Source organism: Eulemur rufifrons, chromosome 19, assembly GCF_041146395.1.
Source record: "Eulemur rufifrons isolate Redbay chromosome 19, OSU_ERuf_1, whole genome shotgun sequence".
Taxonomy (NCBI): Eukaryota; Metazoa; Chordata; class Mammalia; order Primates; family Lemuridae; genus Eulemur; species Eulemur rufifrons.
The window spans coordinates 60,632,052-60,650,464 of record NC_091001.1 but is presented as its reverse complement, the minus strand read 5'-3'; the positions used below and the strand labels follow the sequence as shown (position 1 = coordinate 60,650,464).

Below are 18,413 nucleotides of genomic sequence, written 5' to 3'. Positions count from 1 at the left end.
TAGTTGTTTCTAATTTTTCAATATTATAAATAATCATAAAATGAATTATCTCTGGACAAAATGTTTTTCCCATACCAAAGATTATTTCCTTAAAAAAGATTATTTAGAAGTGAGATTACTGGGGCTGGGTGCCATGGCTCATGCCGATAATCCCAGCATTTTGGGAGGCTGAGTTGGGAGGATCCCTTGAGCCTAGGAGTTTGAGGCTACAGTGAGCTATGATCATACCACTGCACTCCAGCAAGGGTGACAGAGATGTAAGGTAAGGGTAAGGGTAAGGGTAAAGGTAGGGATAGGGAAAGGTAAGGTAAGGTAAGAAGCAGGATTATTGAGTCAAAGGGTAAGAACTGTATTTTAGAATAAGTAAACATTTAACAACAATCTCTGTTCTATATTGCTGCCAGAATTTCTTCCCTAAAGCACAGAAATGACAATGTCACTTTGTTTCTCCATCTTTCTTCAACTTCCCAGCACCAAACTCTTGTGCATGACCACCTGGCATGCCTCCATATTCCCTATGGTAGGACCATTTTAAGGTTCCTAACAGGTAGTACAAGCTACTTACAAATCGTTATAGCAACTTACACTGCACTAGCCATGCTGGAGAGCCCAGATTTCACCTTTGCCTTTGGTCTCATTATTTTAAAAAAATCTTTGTTAATTTGGTAGCAAAAGGTATCTAGTTTTAATTTTTCATTTCTAAAATGTTTACATTTCTCTGTTTACTAATTAGTTTGGAGTTTGGTCCACATGTGTGGACCAGTTAATATTTTCTTTTTTTTTTTTTTTGAGACAGCGTGTCACTCTGTTGCCCGGGCTAGAGTGCCGTGGCATCAGCCTTGCTCACAGCAACCTCAAACTCCTGGGCTCAAGCGATCCTACTGCCTCAGCCTCCCAAGTAGCTGGGACTACAGGCATGCGCCGCCATGCCCAGCTAATTTTTTCTGTATATATTTTTAGTTGGCCAGATACTTTCTTTCTATTTTTAGTAGAGACGGGGTCTCGCTCTTGCTCAGGCTGGTCTCGAACTCCTGAGCTCAAACGATCCACCCGCCTCGGCCTCCCAGAGTGCTAGGATTACAGGCGTGAGCCACCTCGCCCGGCCAATATTTTCATTTAGAGTCTAGACAGACACTTGATACCTACTAGCATACTTCACCATTTTCATATCGATTTATATGAGTCCTTAAGTGACACTGGTATTAAGTATTTGAATTTAAAAATATGTGTATCTCCACATACTGAAAATGCAAACAATAAACTATATTCTTAAATTAGTGTGGGGAATGTAACTAACCATTGTCACAAGTTTTTTATAAACCCACTATGGATGAAAATGTCATAATACTGTCCTAAGGCAGATTAAGGTATAAGATTAACTTGAATGTTTAAGAGATGGACACACATGTACAATAAATGTGGAGTTTGGTTGGATCATATTTTTGGCCAACAGAACCACTTTTAGCTTGACTTGACAAAGAATCATCAGTAAAGCCTTAGGGAAAAAAAAGCTTAAAGAACAAAAGCTATTTCTTGTAATTGCCGAGATTCTGTGAAAAACATAAAACACAGTAAAACCATCTCTAAAGACAACACCACGAAACCAACCAACCAGCCAACCAGCCTCTCACCAGATACTTCATCCTTTTTCCTCTTCTTTGGCTTAGAGGCAGTAGGCTCACAAGTTGATACTGTTGGTTCTGAATGGCAACCTAACTGGGGCACAATAATCTCTTTAAGACCTAAAAAACAGAAGATTTCTGAATTACTAATGTTATCCAAAACTATGGAAAATTACTATCTATCAAAAAATTAACTTATAAAAATACATATCCCCAAAACAAATTATGGAGTGACTGCCTTCTTTGAAAAAAGTTCATTTAAAGCTAAGGCACAGGCCTGGCGCAGTGACTCACGCCTGTAATCCTAGCACTCTGGGAGGCCGAGGCAGGAGGATCGCTCAAGGTCAGGAGTTCAAGACCAGCCTAAGCAAGAGTGAGACCCCCATCTCTACTAAAAATAGAAAGAAATTAGCTGGACAACTAAAAATATATAGAAAAAACTAGCTGGGCATGGTGGCACATGCCTGTAGTCCCAGCTACATGGAAGGGTGAGGCAGAAGGATTGCTTGAGCCCAGGAGTTTGAGGTTGCTGTGAGCTAGGCTGATGCCATGGCACTCTAGCCCAGGCCACAGACCAAGACTCTGTCTCAAAGAAAAAAAAAAGCTAAGGCACAGTGGCAGTAGTCCCAACTACTCCGGAGGCTGAGGTGGAAAGATCCTTTGAGCCCAGGAGTTTGAGGCCAGCCTGGGCAACCTAGCAAGGTCATGTCTTTTTTTTTTTTGAGATAGAGTCTTGCTCTGTTGCCCAGGCTAGAGTGCCATGATGTCAGCCTAGCTCACAGCAACTTCAAACTCCTTGGCTCAAGCAATCTTCCTACTTCAGTCTCCCAAGTACCTGGGACTTCAGGCGTGTGTGACCACGCCCAGCTAATTTTTTCTATTTTTGATAGAGATGGGGGTCTTGCTCTTGCTCAGGCTGGTCTCAAACTCCTGGCCTCAATCGATCCTCCCGCCTCAGCCTCCCAGAGTGCTAGGATTACACGGCGACTAACCAAGACCATGTCTCTTAAAAAAAAAAAAAAAAAAGTTATTTTAAAAAACTCTCCAAAACGTGTGCTTTTGTTCATAGCCAATTAACTTGAAAAAGGATGTGCAGAGTAATGTAAAACAAAAAAGTTGGGAACTGCTACCAGCTAAAGATCACTGAAAATAAAAAGTGTCTACAAGATAAAAATATGTTAATAGCAAAAGACTTGACGAAGAAACTTTTAAAAGTCTTCTTTTGAGCAAGATGCTAGTTTTCGGCCAGGCGCGGTGGCTCACACCTGTAATCCTAGCACTGTGGGAGGCCGAGGTGGGAGGATCGCTCGAGGTAAGGAGTTCAAGACCAGCCTGAGCAAGAGCGAGACCCCATCTCTACTAAAAAATAAAAAAAAATTAACCAGACAACTAAAAATATATAGAAAAAGTTCACCGGGCATGGTGGCAAATGCCTATAGTCCCAGCTACTCAGGAGGCTGAGGCAGAAGGATCACTTGAGCCCAGGAGTTTGAGGTTGCCGTGAGCTAGGCTGACACCATGGCACTCTAGCCTGGGCAACAGAGCAAGACTCTGCCTCAAAAAAAAAAAAAAAAAAAAGATGTTACTTTTCCTCATCTTCAAAGATAAGAAGCAAGCAAGCTAGAATAAAAGAATTTTTTTGTTCATTCTTTGTTTTTATTAACATAGGACATCTGTGGAATAGTAAAAAAAAAAAAAAAAAAAATCAAAGTAGAGCTAGCTAACTTTGCTAGATTATCTCAATAAAGTGGCCATGTCTCTTGGTCATGAATTTCAACCAATCAACCAAGCATTATGCAAATGTGCTAACTGGGATTGAAAAAAGGAATGCTTTTCACATGAATTATCCAGCAACTGCTTCTGACGGTTGCTAGGACAATCTCCAAATGCATCAGTGGAACTCTTTCATTGCCATTTTAGAAAAACAGAGTAACTGTGTCAACCACACCACCTACCGCTGGAATCAAAATTTAGGAAGTCTGAGAATTCCTGAGCCAATGTCTCGTCACTGGCAAAGGCACAGATGCAAGCAAAGAAATGAATGCATCTCTGGGCTGCCTCGTCCTTAGAGGCATTCAACTTGTGGGATTTCAGAGTCTGGCAGGAGCAGAAGAAGCGGCGCTCAGGCAAGCTTTTGGCACTGATTTTCTGCACAAAAGATGTATGCAAATACCCCAAACTGTGCTTCTGGCTTGCCTTGCATTTCACCACCAAGATGTTTTTAGTAATCCTCTGTACCAGGGGACCCGTGGGTTCCGTGGCCAACTGCCAGATGGTCTGTTTGGTTTCTGGGGAAGCCTGCATTGCATTTAAGACCGAGCTCTTCAAGGTCAGAGGCGTGGCCTCTGCCTGGCAGTTCACTGCCAGCTTGATGTGCTGGCACTGGTTTTCCACAACGCCTTGGGTGGCAGCCTTCAGGCATGAGGGGACATAGCACCGCCCAGAGCTCAGCTGAGTGATGATGGTCCCATCCACTGTCTGGATCGTTGTCTCCGAAACACCCAGCTCCACAAAGCATCGGTAATCAGGGCCCCGGTCTCTTTGCCGCACTGAGTAGACCTGCAGATCGGAGCCTGTGATGATTTTGACAGCTTCAACACTAGGCTGCTTCCGTGCACCGTATCGGAATATGGTTCCACATGTCTTGTTCTTACAGCTCAGTCCCCGGGTTCCATTGTATGTGCCACATCGGGGACACTTTCTGATTCCCCTCAATGTGGCCTTCCCCAAGTCAGATAAGAAAGCTGGGACTTTAGTCCTCAGAGAGTTTGATTCCATTTTTTCACAGGCCCTACAACAGGCAATAAGCTCATCAGCATGAGTAGACATTCAAACACACATACAAAGTTCAAATCACTTCTAATATTCAGTACAGAAAGTGAAATGTAAAGAAGCTATCCATCATTTTTAAACTGTACCACAAAACAACATAAATTTAAACTCTCAAACAAAATAAAAATGAAGCAAACTCTGTCTTCCATATCTCTCTATATTAAAAAAAATCCTAGTGTAACAAGAAAAGCATTTCTCCAGTTTTAACCCTGTTCTATACAATAGCCGAAGTTAGTTAACCTAATCTTTATGGGCATAGATGTTTACATTTAGCAAGGACTAGAGAACAGGAAAGATGAGTTCCTTACCTTCTACCATTCCCCACAAAATTCAGCAAAATCCTACCTGTACCAGCTGCCAGGGCATCTGGAAAACAGTGTTATCTGAATTCATAAGACCTAAAAGGTGCTTCATTAGTCTTTGATGATCAGAGAGGCCAGGTGAAGACATAATCACTTGCAGAGTAAATGATACTGCTCAGCCTGCAGTCTTCTGAAGTCTGAACACTGTGGTGTAACAATGCAGACATTCTGCTCCCTCTTTCTTGACCATCCAATGGCAAAGCTCCTGCCCAATGTTCCACAAAGAAGATTCCCACTGCCCTAACTGGAGATCTTGGCAGTCTATAAGTAAAACAAGAAAAAATATTACAGTTATACAAAGACAGGATGATCCTTTCCCCTTAGAAATCAAACAGAACAGGAATCTAAGTCTTTCACAATTATTGGAGAAATATTTGACAATTTTATGAAAACAGTTAAGTGTTTTGCACTTCCAACCGCAAGAGGGTAAAACAGTGCTAATGTCATTACAGAGGGTTGTCAAGAACACCTAGAGCTATGCTATATACCTGGTCAAACACTCGTCCTTCTTAAAAGTAATACACTGCATTTTTAGAGTGCTTTATGCTTTTCAAAGTACTTTCAAATTGTCACATTTGAATTTTACAATATTAGTATCTTATTTAAACCAAACAACTGTTCTACAGATGAAAATAAAGAAGTTGGCTGGGCACAGTGGCTCACACTTGTAAGTCCCAGCACTTTGAGAGGCTGAGGTGGAAGGATCACTTGAGGCCAGGAGTTCAAGACCAGCCTGAGCAACATGGTGAGAACCCTTCTATATAAAAAAAATTTTTTTAATTAACTGGGTGTGGTGACATTCACCTGTAGTCCTAGCTACTAGAGAGACTGAGACAGGAGGATTGCTTGAGGCAGGGAATTTGAGGTTGCGGTGAGCTATGATCTCCCACTGCACTCCAGCCCTGGAGGCAGAACAACAACACCCTGTCTCAAAAAAGAAAAAAAACAACAGTTAAGTAACTTGCCCGAGGTCACCTAGAAAAATCAGAAATGCAATTTCCACTAACCCACAGAATCTAAGAAAAGTGTGAATCTTTACTTAAGATTTTCCCCCAATATTTCATTATGAAAAATTTCAAACATTTAGAAAAATAGAATTATACAGTGAACCCTCCCATATACTCACCCACTAGATGTTATAATTAATATTTTACTTTATCTGCTTTATCACATCTATTTATCCATCCCTCTCTCCATCCATCAATCCCTTCGCAGGTATCAGTTCAGCATGCATATCACTAGCTAAAGTTCATTTTTTTTTTGAGACAGAGTCTCCGTCTGTTGTCCAGGCTAGAGTGTCGTGGCATCAGCCTAGCTCACTGCAACCTCAAACTCCTGGACTCAAGTGATCCTCCTGCCTCAGCCTCCACAGTAGCTGGAAATACAGACCCACACCACTATACCTGGCTAATTTTTTTCTATTTTTAGTAGAGATGGGGTCTTGCCCTTGCTCAGACTGGTCTCGAACTCCTGAGCTCAAGTGATCAATCTGCCTCAGCCTCCCAGGGTGTTAGGATTACAGGCGTGAGCCATCTTGCCTGGCCTAAAGTTCATTTTTTAAAAAAAAATTTTCTAGAGACAAGGTCTTATTCTGTCACACAGGCTGGAGTGCAGTAGCATGATCACAGTTCACTGCAACTTCAAACTCCTGTGCTCAAGTGATCCTCCCACCCTGGCCTCTTAAGTAGCTAGAATTATAGGTAGGCACTACCATGCTGGGCTAGATTTTTTTTTTATTAGAGACGAGGTCTCGCTCTTGCTCAGGCTGGTCTCGAACTCCTGAGCTCAAATGATCCACCTGCCTCGGCTTCCCAGAGTGCTAGGATTACAGGCGTGAGCCACCGTGCCCGGCCAATGCTGGGCTAGTTTTTAAAAATTTTTTTGTAGGGACAGGGTCTTGCTATGTTACCCAGGCTGGTCTGAACTCCTGTCCTTAAGAATCCTCCCGGCTTGGCCTCCCAGGGTGCTGGGATTACAGGCATGAGCCACTGTGTCCAGCCCAAGTTCATTATTATTCATTTATTTACTATTATTGTTTTTTTTTTTTGAGACAGAATCTCACTGTCACCTGGGCCAGAGTGCAGTGGTGTCAACATAGCTCACTGCAACCTCAAACTCCTGGGCTCAAACAATCCTCCTGCCTCAGCCTCCTGAGTATCTGGGACTATAAGTGCGCACCACCACGCCCGCCTAATTTTTCTATTTTTTGCAGAGACAGGGTCTTGCTCTTGCTCAGGCTGGTCTCAAACCCCTACCCTCAAGCAATCCTGCCTCAGCCTCCCAGAATACTAGGATTACAGTAGTGAGCCACAGCGCCCAGCCCAAGTTCTTTATTTTTAAGCCTTTTTATTTTTAAGGTAATCTGTATCGTTTAGGGCCACAGGTTAAAAAAAAATAAATAAAAAGTAAATAAAGGTAATCTGCTTGTGATCTTTAAATAGGCTGTTAACATTGCTTCCCCATCCCATCCCAAGGGATGGTCTTTTTTTTTTTTTTTTTTTGAGACAGAGTCTCACTCTGTTGCCCGGGCTCAAGCAATCTTTCTGCCTCAGCCTCCCGAGTAGCTGGGACTACAGGCATGTCATCATGCCCGGCTAATTTTTTTCTATATATTTTTAGCTGTCCAGATCATTTCTTTCTATTTTTAGTAGAGACAGGGTCTCGCTCTAGCTCAGGTTGGTCTCGAACTGCTGACGTTGAGCGATCCACCTGCCTCGGCCTCCCAGAGTGCTAGGATTACAGGCGTGAGCCACCGCGCCCGGCCCCAAGGGATGGTCTTGATAAAATATTTTCCCTCTGTATCTTCTGTAGCCCACTGATTAACAAACTGGAAAGTACAATAAAAAGTCTAAAAATGCCCATATTTTCATTGGTGTTATGAACTAATCCCCAACTATAATATTTGCTGAGCATTCACTGTGTAAAGTTTTGTGAAGATCTATAGTGCCAAGGTTTCTCTACCTGAATATTTAGGCCTGAATAATTCTTTGTTGTGGGTACTCTCCTATGCATTATATTAACAGAATGTTTAGCAGCGACCCTGATTTCCACCCACTAGATCCCAGTAGGAAAACCCACATTTAATTGTAAAAAAAAAAACAAAAATGGGTTGGGCACAGTGTCTCATGTGGGTAATCCTAGTACTCTGGGAGGTCAAGGCGGGATGAACCCTTGAGGTCAGGAGTTCTTGCTCTGAGCAAAAGCAAGACCCCCGTCTCTACTAAAAAAATAGAAAAAAATAGCTGGGCAACTAAAAACAGAATAAATTAGCCAGGCATGGTGGCGAGCACCAGTAGTCCCAGCTCCTCAGGAGGCTGAGGCAGGACTGCTTGAGCCCAGGAGTCTGAGGTTGCTGGGAGCTAGGCTGATGCCACGGCACTCTAGCCCAGGCGACAGAGTGAGACTCTGTCTCAAAAACAAAAACAAAAACAAAACATGTCTCCAGATAATGACAAATGTTCTCTGGGGGCAAAATCACCCCAGTAAAAAACCACTGATCTAGAGACATTAGCTCATTCACACAACATTTCTTTCCCCTCTGCTCAATGAGTTTCTCTGGTAAGTATTCTCATTCAGCCAAATGAAAATTCTTAGGTTCTTAGGAGAATGAAGTTCCAAAATCAAAGGAGGGAGGATTTACTTTGCCCTTTACCACAAATTATCTGTGACCAAGTCCTTTAATTCTGAGCTTTAAGGTTTTTTTCACTTGCAAAATGAAATACATAGTATGTGTGTGTGTGTGTGTGTGCGCGTGTGTATAAAAAATATAATTTACACATATGAAAGAGCTTAGCAAAAAATTAATTTTAAAAATTATGTTGATGATGATTTAACATATCATTAAAGTGGAAAAAACTTACTTCTGCTCATTAGGGGAGGAATTGGTTTGCCAGCTGTTTGTGTTCAAGCCTTAATGTGCTGTATAGCTTTAGTATCATCATGGGAATTCCATTCTTTCAGCTTATATTTTCTTTTAATTTTTTTAATTATGCCCTGTAGAGGGTAATTTGTTAGTATCTTTCAAAATTACAAATGTATATTTATTTCTTAAAAAGACATTTAATTTTGTAATAATTTTAGAAAATTTATTTTAAAAATTTATAAAAATTTAGCTTTCATAGAAAAGTTACAAAAACAGCATAGAGTTCCTGTCTACCTTTCACCGAGCTTCCCCAAATGTTAAAATCTTACATAGCTATGGGACATTTGTGGAAAATTAGTTTTTTTTTTAAATTTTTATTTTATTTATTATTATTGTTTTAGAGATGGGGGTGTTTTGCTATGTTGCCAAGGCTGGACTCGAACTCCTGGGCTCAAGGGATCCTTCAGCCTCAGCCTCCCAAGTAGCTGAGTGAGACTACAGGTGTGCACCACCATGCCTGGCTAAAAAATAAGATTTGGTATATTTGGTATATAATTGGTATAATATTATTAATTCTACTACAGATTTTATTTGGGTTTTACCAGTTTTCCACTAATGCTCTTTGTAAAAAAAGAATAAACTTTTTATTTTAGAATAATTTTGGATTTTCAGAGAAGTTGCAGACAGAACTGAGAATTCCCAGACACCCCTCACTTAGTTTCATCTGATGTTAACATTATATATTACCATGGGGTATTTTTCAAAACTGAGAAACATTATTATTAACTAAGCTCCAGAGTTTGTCCTTTTTTCTGTTCTAGGATCCAATCCAAGATACTACATTGCATTTAATCATTATGTCTCTTTAGCCTCCTCAGATCTGTAAGTTTGTCTTTCCTTGTTTTTCATAATCCTGACAATTTTGAAGAGTAAGGTATTTTATAAAATGTCCTTCAAATTGGGCTTGCCTAATATTTTCTATGCATATTGCTTTTGACCCAGGAATTCCACTAATAGGAATTTATCTTACAGATAGACTTCCGCATGTGTGCAATGAGGGAAGCATAAGGCTACTCACTGAAGCATTTTTGTAACAGCAAAACATTAGAAACAACCTAAAGTTCCTCAAGAAGGAACTGGTTAATTGTGGTATATCTACACAGTGGAATATTTTTCTTTTTTTTTTTTTTTTTTTTTTTTTTTGAGACAGAGTCTCGCTCTGTTGCCCAGGCTAGAGTGAGTGCCGTGGCGTCAGCCTAGCTCACAGCAACCTCAATCTCCTGAACTCAAGGGATCCTCCTGTCTCAGCCTCCCGAGTAGCTGGGACTACAGGCATGCACCACCATGCCCGGCTAATTTTTTCTATATATTTTTAGCTGTCCATATAATTTCTTTCTATTTTTAGTAGAGATGGGGTCTCGCTCTTGCTCAGGCTGGTCTCGAACTCCTGAGCTCAAACGATCCGCCCACCTCGGCCTCCCAGAGTGCTAGGATTATAGGCGTGAGCCACCGCGCCCGGCCAGTGGAATATTTTTCAAAAAATAAAATACAGCTGTTAAAAAATAAGGGCTGAGGAAGTTCTTTATGTATTGATCTTTAAGCTATGTTAAATGGAAAAGCAAGGTGCAAAACAGCATGTATAATATATACTGTGAACTGTGTGTAAAAGGAATGGGCTTGTGGAGGGAGTTGAGTCCAGTCTCTCTTTCCTATTGTAAGACGCCTTGCAGTGGTTCTCAAAACATAAATAAATAAATAAATAAAAAGGAAAGTGGGAACAAATATATATATATATATATGTATATATTAGCTTGTAAATGAAATACAAATGTTTTAAAAAATCTCTAAAAGGATAAATTAATAAGAATAGTTACCTTATTACTTAATAGGGGACAAGTGTGGGAGGGAAACTTTATACTATGACATACACCTTGTGTAGTTTATCCTGAGCCATGTATATCCATCTTTTCGAAAATATAAATTGAAAAAAAAAAAATTTTAAAAGATAGGCCAGGCGAGGTGGCTCATGCCTGTAATCCTAGCACTCTGGGAGGCCGAGGCGGGTGGATCGTTTGAGCTCAGGAGTTCGAGACCAGCCTGAGCAAGAGCGAGACCCCATCTCTACTAAAAATAGAAAGAAATTAGCCAAACAACTAAAACTAGACAAAATTAGCCAGGCATGGTGGCACATGCCTGTAGTCCCAGCTACTTAGGAGGCTGAGGCAGGAGGATCGCTTGAGCCCAGGAGTTTGAGGTTGTTGTGAGCTAGGCTGACACCACGGCACTCTAGCCCGGGCAACAAAAAGAGACTCTGTCTCAAAAAAAAAAAAAAAAAAAGATAAAACACAGTCATCTTACAGAATTATAATTCAAAAGCAGACTAAAAAGCTAAAGATTTTTTTATGTTCTACTCACACCACTATCACTACCTTCATACTCTTAAAAATCCTCACTTCTCAAGAGTAATTATAGTTAACAGGCTGATATAGATTCATCTGATTTTTTTTTACATTTATACATAAATAAATACACACAGATGTACATTTTTGTCTTTATAAAAATGGAATTAGCTGGGTGCAGTGGCTCATACCTGTAGTCCCAGCTACTTGGGAGGCTGAGGCAGGAGGATCGCTTGGGCCCAGGAGTTCGAGGTTGCAGTGAGCTGTGATCGCACCACCATACTCCAGCCTGGGTGACAGAATGAAACCTCTCCTCTTTCAAAAAAAAGAAAGAAATGCAATTATATTACACACATTGCTCAGAAGTTTACTTTCTTCTCTTAGCATTTTATCTTAGATTTTGCTTTTCCATGTTAGCACAGATGGCTCTCAACACCATTTCTAATGGCTACACAGTAATCTGTAGTGTCAATATACCATAGTTTGATCAGCTCTACTGATGAGTTTTTAGTTGTAGACAATGCTGCAGTGAACATTCTAAACATTTATCAGAATGAATAAATGCAAATTTTCTAGTAGAATAGATTCTGAACATTGTTTCTAGTTTTCTTAAAAATTATTTGGGTGAGGTGGCTCACACCTGCAATCCTAGCACCCTGGGAGGCTGAGGTGGGAGGATTGCTTGAGCTTAGGAAACCAGACTGAGCAAGAGCCCGTCTCTACTAAATATAGAAAAAGTAACTGGGTGTGGTGGCACATGCCTGTAGTCCCAGCTACTGGGGAGGCTGAAGCAGGAGGATCACTTGAGCCCAGGAGTTTCAGGTTGCAGTGAGCTATGATGACGCCACTGCACTCTACCCAGGGCAAGACTCTGTCTCCAAAAAAAAAAAAATTTGGGACAAGAATAAGTTTTTTTTTTTTTTTTTTTTTGAGACAGAGTCTCACTCTGTTGCCCGGGCTAGAGTGAGTGCCGTGGCGTCAGTCTAGCTCACAGCAACCTCAAACTCCTGGGCTTAAGCGATCCTACTGCCTCAGCCTCCCGAGTAGCTGGGACTACAGGCATGCGCCACCATGCCCGGCTAATTTTTTGTATATATATATTTTAGTTGTCCATATAATTTCTTTCTATTTTTAGTAGAGACGGGGTCTCACTCTTGCTCAGGCTGGTCTCGAACTCCTGACCTCGAGCGAAGAATAAGATTTTATTGGGAGAAAAAGGTTATACTTTTAAAAATGTTTGAAAAGTACAGCAATTATTTTAAATGTAATCAAGGGGAGGGGACTAAAAATTTTTTGAATCAATAAATTAATTTATTAAAATTTCTTTGCCAGGAACCATGGCTCATCCCTGTAATCCCAGCACTTTGGGAGGCCAATGTGGAAGGACTTCTTGAGACCAAGAGTTTGAGACCAGCCTGAGCAACACAGTGAGACCTCATCTCTACAAAAAATAAAAAAATTAGCCGGGTATGTGCCTGTAGTCCTAGCTACTCAGAGGCTGAGGTGGGAGGATCACTGGAACCCAGTAGTTGGAGGTTAACAGTGGCTATGATGACACCACTGCACTCCAGCAGCCTGGGCAACAGAGTGAGACCCTGTTAAAAAAAAACAAAAAACAACCTCTTAAAATTATATAACATAAAAGGAAAATTTGAGGGCAAAGATTATCATTAAATATATATTGTCTATCTTGTCTCACTTCCTATATCTAAATTTCAGACAGATAACACATTCAAGCACAAAAGAAACAACTGTTAAAATATTAGAAAAACAATAAAATGGTCTGTCTCTATTTTTAAGGAAAAAATTAAAAAAAAAAAAGAAAAGGGAAGGATAGGTTTAAAATATGTATATTTTTAAGGATCTCAGAATGGGGATCGAATAAATGACACAAAACCCAGAATCCATAAAATGCTGATTAAATTTTTTCCTGGATATATCAGTGTTTTTTGTTTGTTTGTTTGTTTGTTTTTGTTTTTGAGATGGGGTCTCACTCTGTCACCCAGGCTGGAGTGCTGAAGTGCAGGGGCGTCATCATAGCTCACTACAGCCTATATCAGTGTTTTTTTATTTTTATTTATATATTTTTTTAGAAACAGAGTCTCACTCTGTCACCCAGGCTGGAGTACAGTGGTGCTATAATAGCTCATTGTAACTTCAAACTCCTGGGCTCAAGCGATCCTCCTGACTCAGCCTCTGGAGTAGCTACAGGTACACACCTGCACACCAGCACAGCAGGCTAATTTTTGAAATTTTTTGTAGAGATGAGGCCATCAGTGTTTTGTTTTTTTTTTTTTTTTTTTTGGAGACAGAGTGTCGCTTTTTTGCCCTGGCTAGAGTGAGTGCCGTGGCGTCAGCCTAGCTCACAGCAACCTCAAACTCCTGGGCTCAAGTGATCCTCCTGCCTCAGCCTCCTGAGTAGCTGGGACTATAGGCATGTGCCACCATGCCCGGCTAATTTTTTCTATATATATATTTTCGTTGGCCAGATAATTTCTTTCTATTTTTAGTAGAGACGGGGTCTTGCTCTTACTCAGGCTGGTCTGGAACTCCTGACCTCGAGCGATCCACCCGCCTCAGCCTCTCAGAGTGCTAAGATTACAGGCGTGAGCTACCGCGCCGGCCTCATCACTGTTTCTTTTTTTTTTTTTTAATTTTTATTTTTTGAGACAGAGTCTCACTTTGTTGCCCAGGCTAGAGTGAGTGCCGTGGCGTCAGCTTAGCTCACAGCAACCTCAGACTCCTCGGCTTAAGCGATCCTACTGCCTCAGCCTCCCGAGTAGCTGGGACTACAGGCATGTGCCACTATGCCCGGCTAATTTTTCTATATATATTTTTAGTTGTCCATATAATTTCTTTCTATTTTTAGTAGAGACGGGGTCTCGCTCTTGCTCAGGCTGGTCTCGAACTCCTGACCTTGAGCGATCCACCCGCCTCGGCCTCCCAGAGTGCTAGGATTACAGGCGTGAGCCACCACGCCCGGCCTATCAGTGTTTTTTAAAAAACAATTTTATTGAGATACTTTACATGTCAAAAAATTCACCCCATTTTAAGTATACAATTCAATGATATTTATTAAATTTATAAAGTCTGGCATCCATCACTACAATCTAGTTTTAGAACACTTCCATCCCCTTAAAAGATCCCTCTTGGCCTTTGCAGTCAATTACCATTCCCACTCTCACCCCAGGCAATTACCAATCAGCTTTCTGTCTCTGCAGATTTCTATTCTGGACATTTCATACAAATGGAATCATATAATATGTGGTCTTTTGTATTTGTTTTTTTTCACTCAACATAATGTTTTCAAGGTTCATCCACTTTGCAGTATGTATCAGTATATCATTCCTTTATATTGCTGAATCATATTCTATTGTATGGATAGATCACATTTTGTTTCTCCATTCACCAGCCCACAGACATCTGGATTGTTTCCAACCTCTGGCTATTATGAACAGTGCTACTAAAAATATAAACACGCAAATCTTTGTATGGACAAATTTCTTCATTTTTCTTGGGCACATACCTAGAAGTGGCATTGTTAGGTCATACAGTTAAATATACATGTAACTTTTTAAGAAACTGCTACATTGTTTTCCAAAGTGAGTATACCATTTAATATTCCTACCAGCAACATAAGAGGGTTCCTATTTCTCCACTTCCTGGCCAAAACTTGTTATTGTCTTCTTGATTATAGCCATTTGATTAGAGTGGGTATAAAGTGGTATCTCATTGTGGTTTTCTTTGCATTTCTGTAATGAATAATGATGTTGAGCAACATTTCACATGCTTATTTAGCCATTTGAAATGTTATGCTATGTGAAAGAAGCCAGACACAAAAGGCTACATATTGTATGATTCCATCTAAATGAAATATCCAGAACTGGCAAATGCATATAAACAGAAAGCAGATTTAATGGTTGTCAGGGGAAAGAAGAATTCAGAGTGAATGCTAATGGGGATGAGTATTCTTTCTGGAGTGATGAAAGGCTGCACAACTCTGTGAATATACTAACACTACTGAATTGTAACATTTTAAAAGGTGAATTTTACGTTATGTAAATTATATTTCAATAAATCTGTTATTTAAAAAAATATTTGAAAATCAAAAGGCTAATTTCCTAAGAGTTTCTACAAATCTATGAGAAAAATAAATCCACTAGGAAAATGGGCAAAGGACATGAAAAGACAGCTATGAAAAAGAAATAAAATAATTTTAAATGTGTGAAAAGATACTCAACCTTATAAGCAAAAGGCAAATTAAAACAAAATAATACTTTGGTAAAGTGACAAAAAAGATGAATGTTATCACTGTGTTATATGAGGAAATGGAGAAACAGGCACTCTACATTGTTGGGGGGAGTGTAAGCTGCAACACTCTTTGAAGGGATGTAAATAAATGTAAAACACATATTTTGACTTGTACTTCTAAGATTTCATGAATTATATTTTCACATTTGCACCAAGTATGTACAGGGATACTTATTGCTAAGTTGTCCATAACTGCACAAGGACAGAAATAGTTTAAGAGCTCAACAGTAGAGAACTAGATAAATTATGGTATAACCACACAACATGCTACTATAAAGTCATTAAAAAGAATCAGGCACATCTATACATATTCATAAGGAACAAGTATCAAAATGTATTCCGGAGTGAAAAAAGGTATAGTATTTTATGTGTAATATGCTACTCTTGGCTTTATAATAAAGAGAAAACAAGAAGATATATATACAAAATGTCTGCTGTCTCAGAAGAAATGACTTGGGACTCGGGAAATAATTAATAGAGGGTGGGAGGCTTACATTTCACTGTTTGGTACTATTTGAATTTTAAAACATGTACTGATATCACTTATTAGAGTTTCTCTATTGAAAGCAAATACAAACAATTAACATGATTTGTAAAGAAACTGTATTTGAAGCCCCTGTGGATAGTTTCTTCTTAGCAAGTTTACAAATCAGCCTCCTCAACATAAGGCTGTAAAGGGACTGGTGTTGGAAGAGTTAACCCACGAAAGCTCCCTGGAAGTGGTGGATTTCACTCAGGTACTATTTGGCTGTAGATCTATATAGTTTGGTGGCTGCTGCTTAGTGCTTGTGAAGCACAGTTAAGTGAAGAGAACAAATGATCATGAATAAAAAAATAAAACTAGTTGAGTACACTCCGTTATGTCCTTTGTATGCATTTACTCATGTATTGCTCACAAGATCCTGTGAAGAATACACTATTTTACCCATCTTAAAGATAAGGAAACTGTGACTCAGATTTTACGAAAGTGTCACAGCCAGCAGGTATCTAACGTGAGCACTGCCTCGAAACAGCGGAGAAAGGCCGGTAAAGCCTAGTGGACAGGCGTCCGTCCTCCTGCCTCCAAGGTGCGCATCTCCCGGTCGGCTTCCGGACCTGCTTCCCGGCATCCTCCCCGCGCAAAAGCTCACTTCCGGTCCTAGGTAGGCCCAAGCAGAAGCATCACCTCGCTGGCATCCTACTCCTCGGATACGCTCTCTGCCGGGATCCCCAGCTCTACAACACTGTCCCACCGCCGCCCCGGTCCTCTCTCAGCACGGCCCCCTTACCTGCCCTGCGCCCCCCAGCGGGCCCCAGGGCCCCTCGCTGATGACCGCCCTCACCTCTTCTCTCTTCGCCTGCCGCGGCCTTTTACAAACGCGGCCAAGCTGTTCGCTGTAACAACAGTCGTTATTGGTCAGAGCCGCCCACGCGCGGCAAGTGCACGCCCATTTGCGTTCGCGTTGACCGATGGGAGTTGTAGTTTCCTCCTGGAGACCGCTGAGCACTGCGGAGGATGCGGTGGCGGAACCTGTGGTGACCTGGCTCCGGTTCTTTGGGGCTGGAGTGCTCTGTCCGACCCTACTATGTGGAAGGCGCCGACACGGCTCCATGCTGATCATGACTACTTCAGGCCCGAAAGAGTTCTATTTCTGAGTAGAGTCCGATTGGTAACTGATGCAAAAATCGCTTGAGATTTTCTAGATTATTAACAGATCACGACTGCGAATCTAGCGGTTTGGAGGTCTTGCCCACCATATTTTTCACTGTTTCTATCACATGTATGTTTATAACAAGAAAAAGTTATCTTTTTCTCCCTTAACTACTCTTTGACATAGTATTTGAACGTTTTCCCTTATAATGAGCTGAAATTGGCCTCCTGTATATCCTACTTTTGGTCCTTGGACTCACAGAATAAATCTAAACGTTCTTTGTTCGTAAGTGAAGATCGCTCCAACGCAGTGTATTTCAGGGTGAGGCCTATGGGTTGGAAACCCCTGGAATGAGATTTTCTGCACCCCTGGCCTAGCTAGTCCAGCTAGTTACTAGTGGTGGCTTTGTGGGCAGATTGCTTTTTCCATTGAAAAACCTTAGTGTTCTTAACTATTTATAAGAGAAACAGTCCTTTCCAGAACTAAGGTTTGTAATATTGTTTATTAAACTGGAGGGGAGGAGAGAAGGACACAATTTTTTCGGAAGACGTTTCAGTTTTCTTTCCATTTCGATTATAAGTTTTTTTAAATGATCATCAATACTTCCTGGATCATCTGGATGATCACCTAACAATACTGTGGCTTTTTCTGTGTCTGGTTGTGTTTATGCTCATACTGATGCCAAGTGATATCTAAAGCAGTGGTTCTGAACTAGGAGCGCTGCTACTGGCATCTAGTGGGTAGGGGATGTTGCTAAAGATCCTACAATGCACAGACAGCCCCTCAAACAATAAATTATCTGGGCTGGGCACGGTGGCTAACGCCTGTAATCTCAGCACTTTGGGAGGCAGAAGCGGGAGGATGGCTTAAGCACAGGAGTTGAAGGGTGCATTGAGCTATGATCGCAGGGTGACAGGGTGAGACCCTGTAAAAAAAGAAAAAAAATCTGGCCCACAATGTCAATAACACCGAAGTTAAGAGACCTTGTTGTAAAGAGAGTGCTTACTTTTTCTCCAATGAAATTGCTAAAATGGGTCCTAAGAGATCAATGGGTTTTCAGTGGAGACATGCTTTATGTTCTAGTCGTGGGTATTTGAAGGAAGCTATCAAGCAACCCCATTTATATAAGAGGTTTCTTTCTTCCAAGCCAAACACTCAAGAGTTCTTCCATGTCAAAAAAGGGCCTTTGAAGAAGTCATGCCATCCTAGAAGCCCTTTCTGAGCCCTTTTCTCATAAATAGAATTCTCATAATTGTAAAAACTTTTAAGTTATGGTTTGCTTCCTTTTTCTGTTGTCTGAACATCATATTTCAGCCTTGAGGTAGATTTTTGTTGTGATGCCTGAGTCAAACTAATTCACAGTGAGCCTCCCTGGCATCAAGATAATACATATT

The 18,413-nt window shown here is 40.8% G+C and overlaps 1 protein-coding gene across 4 annotated transcripts in view; it reads right to left on the bottom strand.

Annotated features, from left to right (window-relative positions):
* The window catches only part of C19H2orf42 (chromosome 19 C2orf42 homolog), a 36,243-nt gene extending 19,486 nt beyond the window's left edge, over window positions 1-16,757 (bottom strand). The window contains exons 1-5 of one of the 4 annotated variants that reach the window (XM_069494370.1): window positions 16,657-16,710; window positions 11,269-11,392; window positions 4,800-5,077; window positions 3,578-4,413; window positions 1,632-1,742 (exon numbers count right to left, since the gene is read on the bottom strand). In XM_069494370.1, coding sequence (XP_069350471.1) covers window positions 1,632-1,742; window positions 3,578-4,400 — 934 coding nt within the window. In that variant the 5' untranslated portion in view covers window positions 4,401-4,413; window positions 4,800-5,077; window positions 11,269-11,392; window positions 16,657-16,710. Of the gene's footprint in view, window positions 1-1,631; window positions 1,743-3,577; window positions 4,414-4,799; window positions 5,078-11,268; window positions 11,393-16,518 lie in introns of all 4 variants that reach the window. The other 3 variants (XM_069494371.1, XM_069494372.1, XM_069494373.1) reach the window with 3 other exon arrangements.
* Between the last annotated feature and the right edge of the window lie 1,656 nt (window positions 16,758-18,413).